Genomic DNA, 23,071 nt, shown 5'->3' with positions numbered 1-23,071 from the left:
ACACTCGCAAAATACTATAAGATTCACCGTCGGCTTAATGCAGTCAAATCAAATTGTACATTTGGGACAGATCCATCTTCGGTATTATACCTCTTGGTGATCAATGAGCGCAGCCGATGCGTCCAGGCCTCAAGCAAATCTGGATTAGACTCAGACGATCCGAACGTTTCGTACTCTCGCCCAGAACGCGTATATAGGTCTGTGGCTGACAATCTAACAAATTCTTCTGATAGATATGGGGTGTCGATTGGTTGATTCAAACCAATGTCATGTATTTCCTGTCCGGTTGGGATTGTTTCAAATGGCAGTTTATCGGTGTTTATCCGGCGCAATTTACTGCTACCAGAAGCTCCTTGCAAATGTGAACTCCGATGGCGCATAAGGTACGATCTGGGGTCAAATGGTTGCAAAACAGACTCTGTCGCAGAGGTCGCAGAGGCGGTTAATGTGCGAGTTTCGGTCGAGTCATTTGACCGGGCATCACCCACACCTTCCTCCCTGGAGGAGGCTGGAATTTCAGATTGCGACAAGGAAGCGCGTGCAGCAAGATATCGGCTGAGGTGTGGGTTGCCTGACTGACTCCGGAGTTGCTCCCGACGCTTCTGGATTGCTTCCTTCTTGCGCCTCTCAAAGTCAAGAGCGTCTTCTAGTGCACTGACATTAGACTGCGAAAGCTGATGAAGCCCAGTTGACCAGCCCGATGGAACAGGGACTTTATCTTGTTCTCCTCGCACATTGTTCATCTCGTTATGGAGAATTGGCCCCCGATTTAGCGATGTGGCTGATGATGTCGAATTCTCTCGCGTACGCCCAGAAGGACCTGCGGTTGATGCAATTTGGCTCGTGGATTCGTGCCCTTTCGGTGATGTTTCGAATCGCCTCTGAGCCAACTGGGTCAAAGATGGCTCTTGGGACTCATCCAACTCCGTAGATGCCTGGGAAGGCATTGTTGCAGATGATCTTCCTAACCATCTGTCCAACCCATTGATTTGTCGCTCTTCATTTTGCTCCTGTAATACTGGTTTGTTTGGTGTCCGTAATGTCAAGACTTGAGGAACATGGAAGTTCGCTGCATTGGACGGCGACGCCGCTGCTGAACGAGAGGAAGATTCAGGACTGGATGCTGACGGACTGGGTAATATCGAAGCTGCAGAGGCTCTTCTATTTCTCTCTCGGGAGCTTTGGCTCCATTCACAAAACCCTCTGCCAGGAACATACTTCGTTATACGCGGACCGGTACTGTTCAAGTTGACGCTGTTCCTTCGCTGTGTCGGAGCATTCAAACTGGTCAAGGACCACGGGTTGGGTCCTTCCTGAGAGACCACAGGGCTCTGCATACCTGGAGTCAAGCTTGCTTCCGAGTCCGAAGTTTCGCGAGTGCGGCTATTTATCTCAGGAGATGTGGGAGACTGAGCAGGCAGCTGAGTACTCCTCGAAACGGACGCATGAAGGCTAGATTGGTTATTTCCGTGCGTTGATACAGCTTCATCATCCCTGCGAGCGAGAAGTAGGTCAAATGAGCCATTGTTTCGTACAGCTGACTTCTCTTTGGACTTCTGTTTGCCGTTGGTATCGCCCTTCCCTCCATATGTGACCTGGAGGAGATCCTCCACTAGGCCAAGCACTTCGTGTGAGTCTTCAAATAGTACATCGTCTTTGGCTGGCTCTATGTTAACATCGTAGCTCGCTTCAGGACACCAGATCTGCAAACAAAGATATGGGTCTGTCGTCGTTGAACTTTCCTGGCGAGAGGCGGCGGCGCGTATATATGATTTGTAGAGTTTGGCAATATCCTGGCCGATTCCTCGAGTTGCTGATATGGGTCGGCCGTCTATGCTAAGGTATTGGCCGGTATTATTTATCTTGGTCAAGTCTATCTGATCAGCTGCGCCTGAGCCTATAAGGGATAGACATACCACAGTCGGGATCAGGCAGCAATGAGACCAGACGGAAGCCGGAATCATGAGCTTCTGCATCTATCCCTTGCGCAGGCTCTTGACATGGCCATCGTCTCTCAACACAGTGAGAAGCAACGTCATAGCCGGCAATCTTCAACACCGCATCCATCAGTGTCCCATGCTGCGGCGCATAGACCCAGTTATTTTTCTCCGCTCGGGCCTTTAGGACCTTGAACGAGAATCTTTTGGACGGATTACACATGGCATAAGTTTGGATCATTTTCTTGATCCTCGTCAAAGTCTTGGCACAACTTTTCAACGCGGTTTGTCTCCGAACAGGGATCGGCTTGAACAGATCAGTGATACGAACAGTGGCCCCGACCGGATGCGAAGTCCGTTGGGTGCTTTAGAACGATCAGTCGATTGCTTAATCAGGGGAGCATACTGCCGTACGCACCTAGACAGCTCTCCATTCCGCCCATATTTCATAGAACTGCCGACCAGCTCCGATTCAACCCGGGTAAGAATATTGACACCTCCGGATATCTCAGCCGCACTGGCCAGCGCCTGGCCTCTGAAGCCCAGACTCTTCCCTCCGACCCTCCTCAGATCTTCGAGGGTCTGGATCTTGCTAGTGAAGGTGCGTCTGCATACGAAGGCATGGTCGGCGGAAGGGATGCCGTGCCCATTATCCTTTACTTGGATGAGATCGAGCGTATTCTGGGATATCTCGACACCAATGGATGCGGCTGAAGCATCGATGGCGTTGTCTATTAATTCCTTAACAATTGAGCAAGGATCCGAGATGACTGACGCAGAGCCGATGGCGTGAACAGTGGAACTAGGAAGAGCCGTGATCGGCATCTTCAACCATGGTACTCAGATAGACGAAGGTCATGGATGAAGCTACTGAGGTAAGGTGATATATGAAAGGTGGAACTAAATGAACGCGATATATAAACGAAATTGATGATAATTCGGATTGGTGATGAAACCCAGGAAGTTGTTGGAAGGACTCGACGGTGGGAATAATTCCACGCACGGCCACGTGAGCTGAGTCAGCACCCCGACGTGTCCTTCCAACAACGGAAAAACATGAAGGTGCATCTCTTTTCAGTTCCATCTGCATATCAGCATGAGGTGAGCCACGATGCTCTGTTCTTCTTTCTCGATATCGCAGCTGGCAATACCATCAGTCTGCGTACTGATCGCCTTCCTCGCCTATACCTCCCAATACTTCTTCGCTTATTTCGAGCCGTCGCCCCTACGGGAAAGCGAACTATGGCGCATCAACATCTTCGCCTTGTGCATCTGGATCTGTTACTATCGCTCCTGCACTATAGACCCCGGGCGCATCCCCACGGATTGGAAGCCGGTAGACAGTAAGCAGTTGGAAACGGACCGTGCTAGTGGTCGCCAGCGATGGTGCCGTAGATGCGAAGCTTTGAAACCACCACGGGCGCATCACTGCAAAACATGTCGCAGGTAGCTCTATCGGAGATGACGTACGAGTGATATTTACTGATTATGTGCTCAGGTGCATTCCGAAGATGGATCATCACTGTCCGTGGACGTCAAATTGCGTCTCGCATTTCACTTTCCCGCATTTTGTACGGTTCTTGTTCTACGCGGTTGTGGGCATGAGCTATCTCGAGTCCTTGCTCTTCGAAAGGGCTTCGATTGTCTGGGCTTCCAGAAACCTTCCAAGTGTAAGAATAGGTCATGTGTACGATGTATTGATATACTGACGACGTACAGTACCTCGGACCCAGCGCATCGCAGATAGCGCATCTATTCATTCTGCTCGTCTTGAACAGTTTGACGGTGTTCATGCTGTTCGTACTTTTGCTTCGGACCATGTGGACTCTGGCGTTCAACACGACGACTATCGAATCATGGGAGATTGAAAGGCACGAGACCCTGGTGCGGAGGGCCCGTCACTTCCGCGGGTACCTCAGCGGACCCGGTGGAACGAGTATCCGGATCAAAAAGCAAGAATTCCCCTACGACATCGGTATCTGGTCGAACATCAAAGCGGGCATGGGCGGCAGTGGAAATGTATGTATCACCCGCTCGAAATCGCGATGCGGCTAATCAAGCGGATAGGTCATCAGTTGGTTTTGGCCACTTGCCAGGACGCCTGCACGCACGACAGGACTGGAATATGAGGTGAATGGTTTTGAAGGTTGGTTGTAATCTGTTCCCTTACAGTGCGAGACTTAACTCGAAATAGAACCTGATGTTTCATGGCCACCACCTGATCCGGATCGAATCCCTATGCCGTCTAAACAACACCTGTCTAGCGGCATTGCCACCGGGGCCGGGAATTACGGGCGCGACGAGATTGAAGCCTTTAACCGGCGCAAAGAACAAGACTTGAACCGCCCAAGGGAGGAATTAGGGATTCAGCGTCGTCGGCGTTTTCACAATCGTTTTGAAAAGTCGAACGATAATAAGACGCAGGAGAATGAGTCTGACGACGACATGGATGGTTCCGAAGACGGTGAAGAGGGCTGGAGGAACGCAGAGGGAGAGCGGTTGGGAGATTTTGGTGTGGACGAAGATGCGGAGTTTTACGACGAGGAAGACATCCCATTGGGTGTCCTAATGCGGCAACGAGCTCAGAAGGGCCAATAGACGCCATTGATCGTCTCAAAATCAAAGTGTTCTCTCTATTGAACGGACCATGCCTGTTTACTCCACTTCACACCTTCCTAGCGATGCCCCTCAACCGCACATATCCCAGCCACTGACTACCATCCTCATGGCGCGTCACCGCCGTCTCAAGAACTTCACATACCTGCTGCACAACGCCCTCGCGCTTTTCGTCGGGAAGAGCATCCAAGAAAGGCGCACCCATCAGCCTCACCCATCCCGCCAATCCACCATTTACCGCATCGGTCAGCTTCGTCGGCCGATACTCCGTCTCCATCTTCTCAACCTTAAAGCCGATCTCTTCTAACGCGCTGGTCATCCAGGCAGCCGACGGGAAAAACCAGGGACTGGTATCTCTGGCCTTCTCAATCGAGAAACCCTGCTGGACGAGCGCGAAGATCATAGCCGTCTGCACCTCGGCGATGTTGCCATGTCCGCCCATCTCGAATACATACGTTCCGCCGGGTTTCAGGCTATTGTATATGGCTTTGAGAGTGTTCAGACGGGTAGATTCATTGCGCAGGATCCAATGCAACGCGGCGTTCGAGATGCTAGGTACACATGTCTTATTAGTACTTCATCAGTCAACCTCCAATATAGGACTCTTACACTTTATCCCAACTTCCATTCACGATCTCTTTCTCTTGCTCTAAGTAACAGCAATCCACGACGCGGAACTCCGCCTTCGCACTTCCGTACTCCTTGTTCGCCGCTTCGATCATCGCGGGAGACGCGTCAATCCCCAGGACAGACTGGACGGCGGGCAGGAAAGCCTCCGTGTACTTTCCATCGCCACAGCCTATGTCAAGTACTTTGTCTGTGGGCTGCGGGTCTAGGTACTGGAGTAGGGTCTGGGCTAGTTTGGGGACAAACGAGGCGGAGGTTGAATAGGCCTGTTAGTTGGGTCAGTTGAGGTTTTTTTTCTTATGTTTGAGGAGTTTGATTGAGGGACTGGAGAGGATAGATATATACCTCGGTAGACCAGTGATCTTTTCCTTGGGACATCTTGGGGAGTGAAGGTCTTGGCGCGGGGAAGTTATACTGTCGCCGAGTACTTGAGGTGGGTTTTGAAATAGGAACCTGAGTTAATTTCTTCAAATTTTGTCAGCTAAATACTTGTTGGATTGTCTGGAACCAGAATGATAAATTGAGCATGGCTACAGGAGTGTTTTTATATCCCAGGTCAAGAGCAGGTAGAGACTCTGGCCCGGTCCGATGTCGGAGGCTGGCTGGAATGCATTATCAACGCGTTTCGGGACGCCAATGAGAGCTCGATGAAGTTGTTGGAGACTATTATACTTGGTCTCTTATAATATAGCGTCTTGGAAATGTTATCTATCATTTACTTACGTGAGCTATAGGTAGGACTGCCTGCTGTATGGCCTCGCTTGCCTGATATGGCTTAGAGCACATGTGACCCACAATGGTCTTCAACGGTCTTCGAGACCTTTCATCAACCCTATCATTCTACACCTCTGTAGACCCATCAAAAGACATACTACGATCGTGCAGTAATACCAGAGCCCTGACGGCACAGTGCCTCCTTTCATTGCTTTTCCCGAATCAAACCAACCGCCGATGCTAGCAAGGGTAGCCAATACCTACCATCACCCTTGTCTCGATGTGCGAATCAGATTGGATGCCTCTTTTGGTCCCAGCGCTAAAGCTACATGTCTGCCTTATATTTCCTACTAATGGGCTTCTGATTAAAGCCGTCCATCCTGATCTAATTTATTGTTTAGAATAAGCTATAAAATTTGGTCTTTCCGGCTCTTCTACATTGAATTTACTCGGCGAATGAATTTGCATTGCAAGAGGGCTTCGAGAGTTTGCGCTGAGATGTTTTTTTTTTCAACCTACTCAACCACCGGCCATCCAGTCGAAAAGTCCAACTTATTCCACCCGAACAGTTTCTGTCTATCCGCATAACCGATCGTGGTATCAACGTAGTGGTAGTAAAGAACCGGCCCGAGCTCAGGGTAGTCGATTACACCTTGTCCGCCAGGCCCATAGACATTATCGTGCGATTCTGCTAAAAGGTGAGTCTTTCGCTTGTCGCTTTCTGGAAGATCACTCGACCCGGGGGAGCGAGCGTTTTCTGGGTTGTATGGAATTCGTTAAACGCCGGGTGACGTAGCTATTCTGTCTAGACCATCTTACCCCGTATTACAAGTGGCAATGGGCAATACAGGAGGGAGGTTATAGGTAATGGAGGAAATCCCTTTGGGAAACATGTCCCGGCGAGGCTAGTTGCGAACTAAGCGCTACAGCCCAGTCTACTAATATTGGACAACGTGAAAGGGTTTCGATCGCGAAGGGGGCTTAGGGGTTTCTGGTTTGTAGTCGATTATGGATCCGGTGCTTGAATATACCTCTGGTCCACTTTCTGGATTCTCCCAAAGATACTGGACTTGAGGCCCTGCCCCGCAGCAGTGGGTCTGCGTGGACAAGATGTTTATTTAGCCGGCCAATGAACTTCTCAAGCCGAAGTCAGGGTTAGTTTGGTCAGGAACGGAGATAAGCGTGTTTCATCTCGGACTGTGGTGGTTTGGTTGCTTCATTGCTACCGGAACCGATGCCTACCAGAACGAGAACTACATGAGATTTTTCAACCAGGGCAGCATCTTTGGTCAGACCATCCCCAGTAACACCATGAAGTGGCAGTTCACGGAGCCCGAGAACGGTCAGTCTGACTTCAGCGAAGGCGAGAAAAAGATTGACTTGGCCAAGCAGTCAAGCAAGAGTCCGCTGCCACAACTTGGTCTGAACTGAACAACTACCGGACTGGGTCTCTGGCGGCAGCTGGACCAAGGACAGTTTGTTGAAGGCGATGAAGGCCCACATCATGAGGGAAATTCATCACTACGGGGGTGATCGTTACTCGTGGGATGTTGCCAAAGAGGCTGTGAACTACGATGGCAGCTACACGGATAACAGTAAGCCTACTTGGTCAAATCAAATTTTACCATTGCAAGCAAACTAATCCGTTGACAGTATTCTTGCAGACTATTGGCGACGACTACGTCACCTACGCTTTCCAGTACGCCCACGAGGCCGTGCAGGCCTCTGATGCCAATATCAAGCTCTTCTACAACGACTACCAGCTGTCTTTGCCGGGCGAAAAGGTCAACACGGTCATGAATAAGCTCATCCTAGGCATTGAGTACCGAGGCCTACAAGGGCATCACTGTTTGGGACTATAACGACAAGCACAACTGGATCCAGCCCGAGAGCAACGACGGATCCGGCGAGGCCTGTATGTATGCCGAGGACTACACCGCTTAGCCTACGGCCACTGCGGCAGAGGAAGCCCTGAAGGGCAAGGTGTCCTCTGTTAAAGTTCAAGCGCTATGGTTTGCGGCAATGTCTCGTTTAACACTTGGCTTTGTGTTCCTGGAAGCCCATGTTCGATGTCTTGTTAGAGGATTGATCTACTTCGATTTTTCGTGCTACATAGGCACCAATCATTTGTAACTCTAGAATTTAATTTGAACACCATTTGAGCTCAAATTCCCTCATTCAGTACAGACATATGGAATAATATGTATCCAGTCATGCCCAACAGAAGCATCGCTTTCTTGAGCCCCTATCCTATATACATTACCCGTCAAGAACGGCTTGGTGTTAACAAAATAACATGCTATGCTACTTCTGAGTCCGACTTCTCGAGACAAGAAACCCCCTCACTCTGATCCTATCATATATCCTTCATATAGTCCGTGATTGAAGGACATTAGAAACCTTGCGCAGTGCCACTTCGACCGGGAGGAGTGTCGCTTGGTGCCGAGATGTGGACACTCTCTGCAAGGCTCTGCATCCCTTGCCTCGTGGGATGTAGTGTTTCTACATTAACGGAAGCCTGTCGTTCACCCCCGAGGAAGCATGAGGTACAGCACGAAGCAACACCACACTGCTACTGCGGGACAGTGGACATCGGAAATAAGGCAGAGGAACCCTGAAAGAAGATTGGTTGGAGCAAATGTTATTTTAAATAGAATGAATGGACCGTCGTTTCTAGGGGCTAAGCGACTTCATACCAGTTGCCGATTAGTGATTAATTAGTAATGCGGCCGCTGGCCCCGGTGAACGCTCTTCATACCGTGTGCTCTGTTCTATTTGCGATCCCGAATCTCTAGACCCTGAGAGGCCCACTTGGAACAGCAGCCCTAACAGCGCGTCCCCACCGTCCCAGTTTCACATCGATCCTGCTTTCTGAATTCTGCCGGATCTGCCTAATTGAACCTCGGATCGGGAGCTCCATGAGCCCAACTTGTCATGGCCCCTTGTAAACCTCATTTACTGCGATATCCCTGCTCTATCATGAGATAGCAGAAGCCAATTTACTCCGCGAAATGGACATTGGCGTTTGGCTCTGCCTTCTGAGCTTGCTGTAAGTTTCATGATGAGTGGCTGGTATGGGGAATAGCGGCATCAATAGATCTCGGCCTGGATGAGCGGCTAGTGAGCTGCAGCCCCTGTCACTAGCAAGACCGGTGTTTGTTGTCGTTCGCTAAACCTCCCAGGCAGCACTGTGTCTCCGATGGCTCCTTGGCAGAGTCAGCCTCTGGTGCCTTTGGAGGCGGCCCAAGCCGCTGTCGAGCCTGAATTAAATGAGAGTCAAACATGTCGTTTCATCGATTGAGTAGATACCAGAAACTGCTATAATCCTGATATTCTGGGCCTTTATATACTCCCTTCCTTAATTCTCTTGGATCACTCTTCCATCCATTCTTTCTTCTCTTCTTTCTTTTCTCTTTCGTTGTTTAGTCTTGACGCTCTTGCTCCAACCTCCGAAAATGAAGCTCACTTCATCCGCTCTTTTCTTTTTGGCAAATACCCTCCCGCTGGTTTCGGCCCACTATGTCTTCTCTACGCTGATTGTCGACGGCGAACTCACGCAGGAATATGAGTACATCCGCAAGAACAGCAACGGATACCAGCCCACCCTGGCCTCAGACATCCTGAGTAATGATTTCCGTTGCAATTCCGGCTCCATGGCCTCCGCCGCCAGTACCAAGACCTACAAAGTAGCTCCGGGTTCTGAGATCGGCTTCAAGCTCGGCTTCGGTGCTACCATGAAGCACCCCGGCCCTCTACAAATCTACATGTCCAAGGCTCCAGGGGACGTGACCTCGTACGATGGCTCCGGTGACTGGTTCAAAGTCTACCAGGAGGGTGTCTGCAATGATATCTCGGACGGCCTGAAGGACGAGGACTGGTGCACCTGGGACAAGGACACCGCGTCTTTCACCCTTCCCGAGGATACCCCAGCCGGGCAGTACTTGGTGCGCGTCGAGCACATCGGCCTGCATCGTGGGTTCAGCGGTAACGCCGAATTCTACTTCACCTGCGCCCAGATCGAGGTCACCGGCGCAGGCGAAGGCTCGCCCAGCCCGGTGGTTAAGATCCCCGGCGTGTACCAGCCCGATGACGCGAACATTCACTTCAACATCTATAATCCCGTCCCGACCTCGTACGACCTTCCTGGCCCTTCCATCTGGTCGGGCGGTGGTGACTCTGCCTCTGTCCCTGCCTCTTCACCTGCCGCTTTGGTGTCTTCCTCCGCCGCCCCGACTTTCTCTGCACCTGCAGCCAACAACGCTATCGCCACTACCTCCGTCGTTCCGACAACCCTTGCAACCGTTTCCAAGGCTCCGACGGCAGTGCCGGCAGCACCTTCCTCGAACGGTGCGATCAAGAAATACTACCAATGTGGCGGTCAGGGATGGACGGGCTCTGGTTCCTGCGAAGCTGGCACTACCTGCCGGGTGTGGAACCCCTACTATGCCCAGTGTGTGTAGATATTGTGTTCGAGATTTTCCATTCTGCCGAAGTAGAGGTGGTTTCCGGCCGTTGTACTTTTGGTCCTTTGATTTGTCTTTTTTTTATATTCGGGTTGGCAGTAGATCCTCAAGGGTCAGGGTTCTGCATCCTTTTGACATATTTGTCGGTTTGTGCCTATAATTATCTTGTGCAAACTAAGGCCCTGCAGATACGCTCGCGGGCACGATAATCCATTCCAATCGAGATTCCCACGGCAATATAGACAAGTTAGTAATACGGTGAAATGCACTTCCTAGGCCTTCTCATGGGCGTCCTCCATTTATTGTCTGTCTTCAAGGAAGTTTAGGTGGTTGTATCCTTCAAAGTTCGTGACTGCTCTTCACGAGATGATCAATTGGCACCTTGCTCACTCTGGAGAATATCGGGGAGCTGTATAAAGCCGAGTTCTGCTGTTGAGAACGAGGTTCAGCTCGGACATCGCTTGGAAATCTGCCTCAAAGGAATGACAGAGCTGGGGATGTACTTCTTTTTTCTTTCTTTGTCTCCTTTACAGCGGCAATGTGACGTTTATGCTTTCATGGTTTTGATGTTTATGCGCGTGGATGAAGTGTTGATCGGCAGAGAATGCAAACTTTGGATATATTGCTCGGGAGTTGCTGTGCATGGCACCAAGAATAATTTACCATATTGACAAGAACAAGTTTCGATTAGTGCCAAAGGTATTTGTGGGGGTCTATCTTCAATGTTCCTCTGTATTTAGTTTGTCGGTTCAGAAATTGGCCCGCTTCAAGATTGAACCCTTGGACCTCATGAATGCCCCCTATACTAAGCTCCCATTATATTCTCGGGATAACAGTCAAAGATCGTTATCTTCTATAGACCACTTGAAGTATAGATTCCCAAACTCAGCTTTTTGCTGACATCTGGAGGGAGTCTTGAGGTGCCTGAGGCATCTCCCAGGCAGCCAGGCAACGAGGCATACGCCTTGTTGAGCCGTCAAAAGGTCCTCCACCTTCTGTAGATAATGCTCAACCCGAGATAGGCTGTTCAATCGAAGCAACTCAAGCAGTCAAAGCCGTCATTCTCGGTCCCGTATCATCATCCCGAACATCCGAATTCTACTTACAGCCTCGGCATCGGAGCACCAATCCAAAAAACCTCAAACTCAAAATAACCTCAAATTCCAACCCGCGGAATCGGAATCAACAGGCCAGAAACACATACTCGGATCACGGAAACAGAACCGCGATGCCGCAGCAACTGGGCCGCGAAGTGGAGACCCGCTCTTCTCGGCCGCCGACGTCACTCGCCCAGCGATCTTTCTGCTTTCTGCCTTCACCGTTGAATGAAATCTCCATCCCATGTCTAGTATCCACTATCCACAGGCAAAAACTCCACACTTTCGAAGCGGTATGGGGATCGGAAAACCGTGGAAACGCCGGCACGGTGGCATTATTAATCTAGGACTCCACTGGCTCGGGCGCATGGGGTGATTTGGGTTGCCATAAAAGGGGAATTATCTCTTCTACTCTTTAGAAAGGTACGGGAGTTACAGCACAACTGCTCTTTTGACGATTTTAGGTTATCCGACAAACGACGTCATGGCGTACACCGGTCATTGTAATTGCGAAAGCATCCGAATCACGCTGCCCAGTCAGCCTGAGAATTCAGTCATTTGTCATTGGTACGGAGAACTACGATGTTGATTTCTGTGAAGTTCGGATGAGATGTGATGATTGACAGTGCTGACGATATGCCGTGTTTAGTGCGAGTTGCAAGAGAGCGGGAGGGAGTGGTAAGTTAATCCATAGAGGAGGTTAATTGCAATGTTAACGAAAGAATAGTTTTCTCGACGAACTACTTTGTCGGCGAGGATGAAATCTCCCTGGAAGATGCGCAGGGGACGTTGAGGATCTACGATGACACGAAGACGGCGTCGGGGAATGTTGCCAAGGTAGAAACTCGAAGGCACCCGAGATTCATTTTGAAATCCTTGGTCTTGTGGGGAGGAGGCTGACGAGAAGTGAATATTGAATAGCGTCACTTTTGCTCGAACTGTGGAAGGTAAGATGTTTGATGTTGATGTTGCGACAGAGAAACAGGCTGATATGTGCAGCCCGATCTACACCACCACTCCGAGTGCGCCGGGGAAAATGTATCTGAAGGCGGCACTGTTCGATACGATCTCCTCGCCGAAGCTGGCGGTGTTCAAAGAACGACAGCCGCAATGGGCGACATTGACGGGGGCGGAGGGGGAGATTTGAACCTGCCTCGAGGCAATTCATGGAGAGAGGAGAAAAGGAGAAAAGAAGCAAAAGTGGCACCGGCAGCGATTGCGCCATCGCGTTGGCGCCGCGGCGGGTCCCTGATTGGACGTGGGGGCGTTTAAGCAAGGGATTGGCAGCCCTAACGGTGTGAAGTTGATGTATGCGATCTATTCCCTCATGTTGCTATGTACATACATCCTAGAGAGTCATTCTATACTTCTGTAGAAACGAGAACGGGTCGCGGGGACCCCAACAAAGGAACAGTCGGCGATCGACGGAGCCAAGGCAGCATGACACATCCATTGCCGGGATTCGCCGACCAGTCACCGCATCCTGTTTCCTGTTTTCCTCCCTCCCCTCCTTCTTGTCACTCTCATCTCCCTCTGTCGCGACAAAGTAGCACGCGACACCTCGATGCCTTTCCCTCGAGACAATGACCGACCGGTCTGACTCTGATCACCTCGCCAACGGTCCTGCCACCGTCGCCGACCATGATCGTCCCTCTGAACCTGATCGCCGACCTTCCCCAGACTCCGATCGACGGGACTCAGACGAGCGAGACCGAGATGCTCTGGAACTCCACGAGATCGAAACCCAAGACGACGCCGCCACCTCGACGGCGTCCATCTCGTCGGGTGAGTATCGCATCACGACGCACCGCACCGCATCGCGAACCAGTCAGCGGACGGTGCAGAGTCGGGCGCCACGCAAGGGGTTCGCGGGCTATGTGCAGCGGTTCTGGACGCGCAACGTCGTGTTGACGGTGCCGCAGAAGAGCAATCGGGATCATTTCGGTATGTTGAGCTTGGTCAAATCGATCGCATGGAATTGGATTGTCTGAGCGGTGTTTGACAATTTACGGCATCATGTTTTCTTTTTTTCCGTTTTGTCTTCCATGCCAACCAGCCTAAATAAACCACAAGCTAAGTTTCATAGCCCTCGAACGGACATTCCTGGCATACATCCGCACGTCCGTCATCCTAGCCATGCAGGGCGTTCTGGTTGCACAGCTGTTTCGTCTGCAGCATTCCACCTCCTCCAATTCGCGCCTCGGATATCATGAAGTAGGCATTCCCCTGTCGGTCGCGTGCCACGCAGTCGCAATCCTAGTGGCCTTGATGGGGGCGCATCGCTTTTTCAAACAACAGAATGCTGTGGCGCTGGGGACTGTGTATGCGGGGGGATGGGAGTTGAATTGTATTGGGGTGTTGATTGGTTTGGTGAGTTCTATTCATTGCATCTCTGGTTGATTGCTGCCCTTGTTTGGTTATCTCGGGGAACAGAATGTTAGGGCACTGACTATATCCAGGTAATCCTGACAACATTCATCCTCTGCGTCATTATAACCGTGGAGATTGAGACTCACGAGTCGTAATACTTAATCTATCGCCATCTAGTCCGATTTCTTGAAAAGTTCTCATGTACATAATGATAATCTATCCACTACGACTCGCTATAATACATGCTCGTCTTGCTCTGAACATGGATGTGAATCAGAGATCCTTCTGACTTACGATCACTAAACGTCCAAGAAAATAGAGTTATCAAGCTCGGCACCCAGAGGAGGCGACATGGTCAGAGTGCAGACGCCGAGACTCCACCTCGTATTCCTCCGGAGGTAGATGACCTCGTGGCTTGACTCCGCCGCGTTTACCATAACTATTCTTATACCAGGAGAGGTCTGTCCTTGATGGATTCATCATATCCTCTGTGATAAAAAAAAGTGTCATATCGCAAACCAACAACCATGAACCTGAATCCGAACCCGAACCCGGCCTTCAAAGACCCCACGATTACCACGGCCTCATCCCCAGATCGGAAATCGGACTCGAAACCCAACTTCAACATCGACCTCTCCTTCCAAAATACCCTCGTCCCCTCTCCTCCCAATACGAACCTCCCACCAGCAACAGCAGAAACAACAGAAACGATAAAAACAACAACATACCACATCTACCCAACACCCCAGAACCCCTGCCATGCGCTCATTACCCAACACAACCTCCCCAAATCGTCCTCCGCGCGCCGCAAACTCCTCAAACATAACCCGGACCTCCTCACCTCTGACTCTTCGTCCCAATCACCATCAGAATCCTACTTCCTGCACCTCCCAACCCTAACCTTCCACTCCCCACCCCGAACCCTCCGCCGCGGCGCCACGAAAACCTCCCCTCCCATCTGCATAATCCACAACTCCCCTTTCTGGAAGCGCTGGCGCATTCTCACCGGCACGGAGCTCCTGGACGCAATCGACCCGCGCGGTCTACTACCGTATGAGCGGAGAAGTGCGGCGAACAATCGTCCCCGCGCGGAAGGTGAGGTTAAGGGGTATCGCGTACGGTCGTGGCGAGCGTGCGGGGAGAGCGGGAAGAAGTATCTTAGGAAGGTCCATGAGGAGAGAAAGAGGAGGAGGAATATGGTAAGTGGTGGTGGTGATGGTGGTGATGACAGGGAGAGGAGGGTTTGGGATCCTGTTCGTGCGGAGGAGGTGCTTCCTGTGACGTGGATGCATGCGACGCCGTTCTCGACGCGTGTGCGATGGTATGGTTTTATGTATGAGGGTGTGAAGGGGACGTGGAAGGGGAGTCACGATATTCCGCAGAGGAAGAAGTGGGCGAGACGTCTGATGCCGGTGCATCATTTGAAGTTGGTGGTTGAGGGTGATGGTGGTGGTGGTGGCTCGGTGAGTAAGAATGGAGAAAAGCATGACCATGATCATGGTCTGAATCAGGAACAGGACCAGGAGTGTGGGTTCGAGAAGAGGGAGAGTGATGAAGAGAAAGAGATCGTCCTAGCTCGGTATTCGAGTAGTCTCTCGCACGGAAAACACGGTACGTTGGTCATCTTTGACGACGAGGTGAGGAAGGTGTTTGGATCTCAAGATCTGGTGCGTTCGAGGCAGGATTTCTGCAATCGAGAGAAGGAGGTTGGCGTGGTGGATGGGTATGATGTGATTGTGGCGACGGCGATGTGTATGATCCTTGGGGAGTGGCAGAAACGGAAGACCGTGCTGGAGATATTGCTGGCTTTGGCTGGGGCCGGGGCGGATGGGGGTTCTGCAATGGCCTGAGGGGTGTCAGTAGTTGGGCAGGAGATGCTGCTTTGCTGCTGGAATCGAACTGATTTTATAAACTATCTTGGATGGCAGGTCTTGCCAATCAATGCAATCTAGAATATCTAAGATACCATCTATCCATATCCCAAGAAATACAATGCAACATGTCTACAACCATCTATCAACATCCCGATACAAATCTAAACAGCCCAACTCTTAAAGATCAAAAACGGCGAGAAAACAGGCGTCCCATCCGCATAAACAGATCTCACCATCGGTATTATCCAAACAGGCGTAGTCCACAATAGAAAGACACAGACCCAGACATAACCCAGTCCACGACGAACAATCGGATTCAAACGGCTGACCCAGCCCCTACAGATATGCTGAAAGGCACTCTCGACGAGAACACCCACTGCCTGTACCAAAAAGAAACAGATCGCGCCGCTCTCTTCCCACTTGATACCGAACGCAACGTCCATTCCTGAGTGGAAAAGACCGGACAGAGCGAAAGCAATGACGAGGCGCGGGTACATGACCCAGCTAGAGCTGCGCGGGATGCGCAGGATGCTTGACGTGATCATATCTGCGTTCGAGGAGATGAGGGCGCGAAGTGACTGATGCCATGAGATTCTAGGTACAGATTAGCTAGACAGGCCTTGAAAGAGGCTGTAGGCAACATACCCCCATAACCGGCGCAACGACCAGCCGTGGAGCAACGATCCAGCAATAGGAGGCCATGCGCTGGGATGATGAATCCCCAAGCCCACCGCGACGACAGCGGCAGAGTTATACACCGCGAGCGTGAACGCCCTGCTGCAGATAGCGAACGAGATGGTAAACGCAATCAGCAGAACCAGTCTCCTCATCGACGCAGCATACACCCAAGGCAACAAGACCGATTCATCGCGCGGCAAGGCATCAATCGCAGACGGTAGATGCGGATCGCTCGTCTCGACCGTAAACAGCGCCAGAAGGACAACACCCCAAATAGCCTTGGCGACACCAACAAGCACGAACCTGCCACGCGACGGAACATACGAGGGATCGGTCTCATCGAACCGAGGTAGCTTATTGATCTGCCAGGGAGTGTTGATGCGCCGATAATTGAACGCCGCACTGACGGACCAGAAGACGCGTTCTAGAATGGTCCCTGAGCGATGGATCTTCGCGTTCGTCTTCTTCTCCCATGTCACTTGGCCTTCATATGAGACTCGACTGAGCACGAGCAAGTCCATCGCGTTCATCACGTTCACCCAGCAATTTGCCGTCATCGGGCCCCCGATTCTCATTTCCAGTGTGCTGTGACTGATTTGGTGTTGAAATGCACACGCTAGAGCGATGACCACGACTGCAGCTGCAGACCTGAATGGCGAGCGAGACGGAGTCAATCCCACGGCCATGGCAGTGATGAGCTGCATGCAGGCCCATTGCGCGACGGGGACGCGCCAAACGTCGAACGCGGTCATCGCGAGCGAGAATAGACGAGATTTTAACGAAAGTGAAAAGAAAAGGTCAGGTCAACATAATTTAGAAAAGTTTAAAGAATGACCGGTCTAGCAGTCAGGGCCATATAAATAGTTGTAAACATCTTCGAAATCGTGGGAGTTGTGCGTTGTTGGGGTGCGCGTCGAAGGCGGTGATTGGCAGTCGGTGGAAACAGGCGTCGCACTATTGCGGCGCTATAAATTCACACCCTCAGGATTGAAGGGTTTTTATGCGGATTGAGGCCGCCATGTGGGCGGTGATCTTCAAATTCATATCCCCGTCTTGGGTGAATTTTATTTATTCGGTTAGCTAGTTTTACGAAATATTTATCTAGGTGGTTGGTTGCGCAAACCACGAAAATAGATATGGTACAGAATCATCATGCTAATCACCAGACTTAACATGAAATTTAGAAATCCAAGCACTTGGAGTAAGTATGCTTCGATTTAGTAGGAGAATTCTCGCACGCCCACATCAATCCCTAAAATTAAATCCCGTTTACCTGATGAAGCCTATATTCACGCCCCCACTAGATCGTACGTTCTGGCCAAATAATCACACTACCGCCGCAAACCATAAACCTGATGAAAAATTCAGGCAGCTAATTAACAGGGCTCGAAGAGACGATTTTGAAGTATAGACAACTTAACCGGTAAACGTTAAAGCACTGTATATCTACAAAGTTTGGCACATCTTTTAGATAACCACGGTTCCGCAACGTCTATCTTGCCACGCATCAACCGTTTTCGTCCTCAAGAATACATGATCTCATGGTGACAGATCGATTCAATCTCGACGAAGCTAAGCCAGCGAGTCATGGAATCATAGAAATTTCAACAAAGAGCTCCTCCTCATGTTTCAAATATGCCTATTGTCCTTTGCTCAACCAGATCACAGCAGTATTCTGAACCACTTCATATCAGCAAAACACAAGTACAACATCGACCATGACGAAAAGTCTTGTATGTTCACTTGTCTTTGTTCAATCCTCTACTAACCTTGCCCCTACGACTAGACTTTTGACGTCCGCTACGACAACGAACTCGCCCACCAGTACTACGGCGATGGAGAGAAACTTACCAAACGGTATGTAGCTATTATACCATTATCTGTGATCACGCATACCAACCACTTCACTGCTTATAGGATGCAGGATATCTACAACGGCAAGAATCTCACCTTTCCCAAAGAATACGATACAACCTCCACTTATCCGCCGATCAGTTTCATGAAGTATGTTATCCTTGTGTGGTACGGTTGCGTTCGGCAAGGATGTAGATCTGACAAGAACAGTGTGACCGCGGAGGATGACGTCGATGTCGGCGATTTGAGGGGAGTCCACGTGCCTTCTGGTTTGAGCGTTGAGATCATTGATTTCGACGAGTGAGGGGGCCTCTACTTGGAGGAATTCCTATGTACATTGAATTTGGGTTATATGAATAATTATGCCATATATGTTGGAGGTTGGTTGTGACTAGGGAGGAATCAATGCAAACAGCAATTGCAAGCATTTTAGAAAGATATTCCTTATGGAGGAAGCTTGTGTCATGTATTTACTAGGCCTCCCAAAACTCTCACACACCCGCCCTATACAGAACTATAGCTGTTGAAGGAAACCCTCTCGTCGGCTCCTCTCCCTATTCACTGGTTATTCCGGCGGGCCAATCCTCCACTAAGGTCTAATCGTAGCATTCCACGGATTTCACACGTTTCGCCACCTGCCGCAAACAGGGATTATCATCGTTGGTCAGGTCGTCCGTATTGCCGAACAATGTGCAGAGAGGGCGTCTCTTGCAATCAGTAGATCTAGATATCTTCTTTAGCAGGAAGGTCAAGAAATTCAATTGAAGACGGGAATCATTGACTGACCTATACAAAATACACATCACATCCCCGCGAGGAATTTTGATCGAGCCGAGTTGTTTCCTGGGTGCCGTCAGTTCCATTCCGTTCGTTATATACAGAGGCGGGAGGGATGGAATTGCACGGAAGAGGGGTGAAGTCTTACAGATCGCCTTTTATCTCAGTACATTTGTCCGGTGAGATTTTCTTGGAGTTGCCCTTGTACTCGGCGTCGTTGTAGAGGGTTGACTGTTGGTTTTTCGGGGTTAGCTGGCGTTACTATACTATGCTACATGGAAAGGTGGGTGTACCTTGTTGTCTGCGGCAGCCCCCAGAGCTAGTAGTGCGATGGCAGCGGAGAGGAGTCTGATCAATTGCATATTGCTAAGTTTGATTGAGGGAAGTCGGGATGAAGGAACAGAAATTGGTTCTGTTTGTTTTGGTTCGTGATTATGTTCATTGATTAACAGTCTGGAAATACGGACTAGAGCTTCTTTATACTTTTCCTGCGATGATTTCTCCGGACCAAAGTGGAAAAGACTGACATGGAGCAGGGTTTGCTCGGCAGCATTCAGGCAACGGTTCGTGTAGCAAGACTGCTCGTGTTTCTAATTTAGGATCTGGATGGGCATGTATCCGGCCTCTACAGAGATACGGGGATAAGCAATGCATAATTTTCCACCTAATTTGAGCCATTTGTTGATGTCATGAAGTGAAACGGCGTTGAAATTTGGACTTGGATGCCTGACTTGTTTACAGTTTAATAGTTACAAACAATCAATCAAAATTCTATTAACCTGATAAGGCCTATTTATTGCGACAGGCTATGCAGGCGATTGTAAGGTTAGAGATCTAGTCATTGATGAGCTCATACCTACAAGTCCAACACCATCTCATCTTCCGGTCTCGACCAACTCATTTAGGCAGAATGATTCTAGATATCAATGGCATCATATTCCGAGTTGAACGTAAAGTACGTATACGAGCCATCAACGACCAATAACACAACATGTCTCATCCCCGGTCCCCAGCACCAATCCAACCAATTCACCGCCTGGCTGACCAGAATTGCAGCGTTGCACAGTCCAGACCAGAATCTCACATCCCCGCCTGATCTCTCTGATTCAACCCGCACTAGCCTAGCCCACCCAGTATCTAGATACCCCAAACCCCCAAAGGATCCATACCTCCAGCGTTGACCCTCTTCTGCTGCAGCGTCTTCACCCGTCGCACTAGGGTCCCCACGCAGATCGGCCCAATAAGCGTACACAGCGTAATAGCCCAGACAATGACCAGGTAGCTTTCTGTCGTTCCGGTCGATGCCCCGTCGGAGAATATTCCCTGCGATTCCGCCAACGAGGCAATCAGGTATCCGATCTCTCCGCGGGCAACCATGGCAAGGCCAAGGATCGATGGCGGGTACAGGGACTTGGGCTTAGGCGGTAACGAGATGCGGTTGGATGGCGGGTTAACGGCGGAAGGGGCCGGATGATCTGAGGGCTCGGCATGCGATGATCGATCAGCTCGCGGCATGGGATTTGTGCTCGGGGATGCACTGTCGCTGGTTTCTTCCGATGATTCAGGCTGGGGTGACCTGTCCTTCATCGGGATCTCGGAGCCCGTGGATTGTTTCTGGCTAGGGGTGGGTTTCTTTCGTGCATCGAAGCAGACGAGACGCGCATACGAGAAGGGCTTCGTGGCAATGCGCATCAGACTGGATACGGGGCTCAGGGAGACCCGGACGAGCCATAATCCGGTGACGAGTTTGCCGATGGCCATGAGAATGGCATAGACAAAGCCGCGCCATACGACGCTTCCCTGGAACATTTCGGTGATCGGGATGGCGAATCCGATGGATGCCTGGTTTAGTCAGCGGGTGTAACGTACTCTTGCTCTGAAAGAGGGATACTCACGAAGAAGAGAGGAATGAATACTCGGTTGACGGGCTCCTTGTAGTATCGTTCATAGACTACTACACCGGTGGGAGTTTCATCGTGCTCTGCTGCCGGCGGGTGTTCAGCAGGAGAACTGGACGAGGTCGGCTCTGCCGGCTGTTTATTATTGTCAGGATTATCTTGACTGCTTGAAGCCTCGTTCACGCGACGCTGTTGAGGTGATTCTGCCTGCTCCTTCGACTCGGCCACGATACCGTCAAACCACGAGACGATCACCCCGGCAAGATACGCAGCAAACAAACTTGAAGTACCCGCATACGTCGCGCCAGCAACTAACCCGACAAGCACACAGGTATGGGCGAGGAATGCAAACTGCACGGTGAGCATTGCCTCTGGCATCCTATCCTTCTGACCCACCAATTTCCTCAACACAGGCTGAAGACAAAACCTACACGCCAGGAAAAGGCCAGCCGCGAACCCGATAGACACAAAGATGGGCCTAATGACTGTGACCGCGCTGAAAGAGTCCGCCGATCTACCCAAGTTACTGATAATCTGAACCATAATGAGACCGACCACATCGTCGATCATTGCCGCGCTAGTGGTCACCACACCCAGACGGGTTGTGATCAAGTTGGTGGTGGACAAAATGGTGAACGTGGTTCCGAGACTCGTCGCGCTGAGCGCCGCACCAGCCGCAAAGGCCTGCAGAGGGGTCGCGGAGACGAGTTCCATGAGAATAAAGGACAATCCCATCGGAACTGCAATCCCCGTGAGCGCTACAGAAAGCGACAGAAGGAGATTGGCTTTCAGGGATTTGATTGAGGTCGAGAGACCGCCTAGATGCGCGTGAGTGAAGTCCCACGGTCGCATATGGAAACAACATACCTTCGTATACTAGCAGGATCAGGCCTAGATACCCGAGCTGCTGAACAGCTGTTTCCATTCCCCTATCGAGCCATTTCGCCCCAGGAGTACCCCAGAGGATGCCGATAAACAACTGACCGATGAGGCCGCAGTACAGAAGTTTATCTAGACAGACATTGACGATGTTCAAGACCAATAGAAAGCCGGTCAGGTTGAGCACTGTCGCAATGGCAGGCTCATGATACGCAAAGGCCGCTTCGGATTGTTCGCCGGCCATGCTGATGAGTTAAGATGATAATTCCTGGTACACGATACACAGGGCTATATAGGAGGGTATGAGTTTCGATGATTTGGTATAACCGCGACAAAAACAGACTCCATCAGGTGATGTTCCGAAAAAGACTTCAGGATAATTAATGCGCCGATTAGCTAGGTAAGTAGACGAGTATGTGCAAAGATGAAGCAAAAGATACGGATTGTAGAAAAGGAGAGAAATGCGAATGGGAAGACGCGATCAGATGGATTTGCAGCGGCAGAAAGAGTTTTCCGCCAAGCTGACCGCCCAGTACTAAGTGATGTCATGCCAAGACTTCCCTTGTTTTCATCCTAGTGACTGTCTCAGCAGGGTGAAAGATTGACAATGTTCAATAGTGATTGGAAAAGGAATCAAGAGGGAAAGAGTCAAACCGCTAAACGGACGAGCATATGAGCTGTCACAGAGTACAAGACCTGGTAACCTACAATGGATCCCGAGACCCTTTTTCATGTATATATATTGAACTTTGGGGTGGTACACTGCCAATATTTCCACAATTCCGCTATACTATCCACAAAATCATCAGTGGTCTATGCCCCATACAAATTGGTTTATATCGACATTCAGAAAGTGCTTCGCCAAGCATATCATACTAGTCTCATTCATTCAGCCAGCGAAAGTCGAATAAACCCACCCACTTCTATTGCATGCGATAGGTCTTCATATCGCGCAGACGATATTGGTAGAGAATCATGAACTTGACCGGGAAATTCTTGCTCAAGACATAGTTCCAGGGAAATGGAAGGGAAGTGTCAGCAAAGAGCCGTCACCGCTAACTGCGTCTCGTCCAATACCGTCTATAAGCTCGTGTACCACATGCAGGATGCAGCAGTCCTGCAGGACGATGTCTCAGGTGTCGAACACCTGTGCACAGGGCCCCAAACTGGAAATCACACCGTCTTTTAGTTAGGGTAACGGTATTTGGCATTGCATATTGTTTCCCGAGAAGGAAGCCTGAGAGGTGGATAGTTTCAGGGCAAGAGAGCTCATGACAGCGAATAGAT

General features: G+C 50.4%; 12 protein-coding genes across 12 annotated transcripts; 8 read left to right on the top strand and 4 right to left on the bottom strand.

Annotated features, from left to right (window-relative positions):
- Positions 1-1,191: 1,191 nt before the first annotated feature.
- Positions 1,192-2,762, bottom strand: LDX57_007506 (putative DNA mismatch repair protein; the record flags this gene model as incomplete). The annotated part of the gene is made up of 4 exons (XM_046089223.1): positions 1,192-1,265; positions 1,340-1,873; positions 1,917-2,302; positions 2,356-2,762. 4 exons carry the CDS (start codon positions 2,760-2,762, stop codon positions 1,192-1,194), a joined length of 1,401 nt encoding a protein of 466 aa, XP_045945193.1.
- A 286-nt stretch (positions 2,763-3,048) lies between these two features.
- pfa4 (putative palmitoyltransferase with autoacylation activity Pfa4) lies at positions 3,049-4,535 on the top strand (the record flags this gene model as incomplete). Its single annotated transcript, XM_046089222.1, has 5 exons — positions 3,049-3,383; positions 3,436-3,607; positions 3,657-3,956; positions 4,005-4,083; positions 4,132-4,535. The coding sequence occupies 5 exons, from the start codon at positions 3,049-3,051 to the stop codon at positions 4,533-4,535; spliced, it is 1,290 nt and encodes a 429-aa protein (XP_045945192.1).
- Positions 4,536-4,602: 67 nt separating this feature from the next.
- LDX57_007504 (class I SAM-dependent methyltransferase) lies at positions 4,603-5,558 on the bottom strand (the record flags this gene model as incomplete). Its single annotated transcript, XM_046089221.1, has 3 exons — positions 4,603-5,104; positions 5,163-5,446; positions 5,526-5,558. The coding sequence occupies 3 exons, from the start codon at positions 5,556-5,558 to the stop codon at positions 4,603-4,605; spliced, it is 819 nt and encodes a 272-aa protein (XP_045945191.1).
- A 1,593-nt stretch (positions 5,559-7,151) lies between these two features.
- LDX57_007503 (uncharacterized protein) lies at positions 7,152-7,325 on the top strand (the record flags this gene model as incomplete). Its single annotated transcript, XM_046089220.1, has 1 exon — positions 7,152-7,325. The coding sequence occupies one exon, from the start codon at positions 7,152-7,154 to the stop codon at positions 7,323-7,325; it is 174 nt and encodes a 57-aa protein (XP_045945190.1).
- Positions 7,326-7,398: 73 nt separating this feature from the next.
- On the top strand, positions 7,399-7,756 carry LDX57_007502 (uncharacterized protein; the record flags this gene model as incomplete). The annotated part of the gene is made up of 2 exons (XM_046089219.1): positions 7,399-7,489; positions 7,548-7,756. The coding sequence occupies 2 exons, from the start codon at positions 7,399-7,401 to the stop codon at positions 7,754-7,756; spliced, it is 300 nt and encodes a 99-aa protein (XP_045945189.1).
- A 1,593-nt stretch (positions 7,757-9,349) lies between these two features.
- Positions 9,350-10,354, top strand: LDX57_007501 (lignocellulolytic auxiliary activity family 9 protein; the record flags this gene model as incomplete). Its single annotated transcript, XM_046089218.1, has 1 exon — positions 9,350-10,354. One exon carries the CDS (start codon positions 9,350-9,352, stop codon positions 10,352-10,354), a length of 1,005 nt encoding a protein of 334 aa, XP_045945188.1.
- Positions 10,355-12,406: 2,052 nt separating this feature from the next.
- On the top strand, positions 12,407-12,601 carry LDX57_007500 (uncharacterized protein; the record flags this gene model as incomplete). Its single annotated transcript, XM_046089217.1, has 1 exon — positions 12,407-12,601. The coding sequence occupies one exon, from the start codon at positions 12,407-12,409 to the stop codon at positions 12,599-12,601; it is 195 nt and encodes a 64-aa protein (XP_045945187.1).
- Positions 12,602-13,037: 436 nt separating this feature from the next.
- Positions 13,038-13,979, top strand: LDX57_007499 (DUF202 domain-containing protein; the record flags this gene model as incomplete). Its single annotated transcript, XM_046089216.1, has 3 exons — positions 13,038-13,398; positions 13,541-13,824; positions 13,914-13,979. 3 exons carry the CDS (start codon positions 13,038-13,040, stop codon positions 13,977-13,979), a joined length of 711 nt encoding a protein of 236 aa, XP_045945186.1.
- Positions 13,980-14,351: 372 nt separating this feature from the next.
- LDX57_007498 (uncharacterized protein) lies at positions 14,352-15,674 on the top strand (the record flags this gene model as incomplete). Its single annotated transcript, XM_046089215.1, has 1 exon — positions 14,352-15,674. The coding sequence occupies one exon, from the start codon at positions 14,352-14,354 to the stop codon at positions 15,672-15,674; it is 1,323 nt and encodes a 440-aa protein (XP_045945185.1).
- Positions 15,675-15,859: 185 nt separating this feature from the next.
- On the bottom strand, positions 15,860-17,128 carry LDX57_007497 (wax synthase family protein; the record flags this gene model as incomplete). Its single annotated transcript, XM_046089214.1, has 2 exons — positions 15,860-16,292; positions 16,344-17,128. The coding sequence occupies 2 exons, from the start codon at positions 17,126-17,128 to the stop codon at positions 15,860-15,862; spliced, it is 1,218 nt and encodes a 405-aa protein (XP_045945184.1).
- Positions 17,129-18,094: 966 nt separating this feature from the next.
- Positions 18,095-18,534, top strand: LDX57_007496 (uncharacterized protein; the record flags this gene model as incomplete). Its single annotated transcript, XM_046089213.1, has 4 exons — positions 18,095-18,109; positions 18,163-18,233; positions 18,294-18,380; positions 18,441-18,534. 4 exons carry the CDS (start codon positions 18,095-18,097, stop codon positions 18,532-18,534), a joined length of 267 nt encoding a protein of 88 aa, XP_045945183.1.
- Positions 18,535-20,144: 1,610 nt separating this feature from the next.
- LDX57_007495 (cation:proton antiporter) lies at positions 20,145-22,028 on the bottom strand (the record flags this gene model as incomplete). Its single annotated transcript, XM_046089212.1, has 3 exons — positions 20,145-20,849; positions 20,903-21,723; positions 21,773-22,028. The coding sequence occupies 3 exons, from the start codon at positions 22,026-22,028 to the stop codon at positions 20,145-20,147; spliced, it is 1,782 nt and encodes a 593-aa protein (XP_045945182.1).
- Positions 22,029-23,071: the final 1,043 nt, after the last annotated feature.

This window comes from Aspergillus melleus (assembly GCF_016097325.1).
Source record: "Aspergillus melleus strain CBS 546.65 chromosome Unknown contig4, whole genome shotgun sequence".
In the NCBI taxonomy this organism is placed as follows: domain Eukaryota; kingdom Fungi; phylum Ascomycota; class Eurotiomycetes; order Eurotiales; family Aspergillaceae; genus Aspergillus; species Aspergillus melleus.
This window is presented reverse-complemented; position numbering and strand designations above follow the sequence as displayed.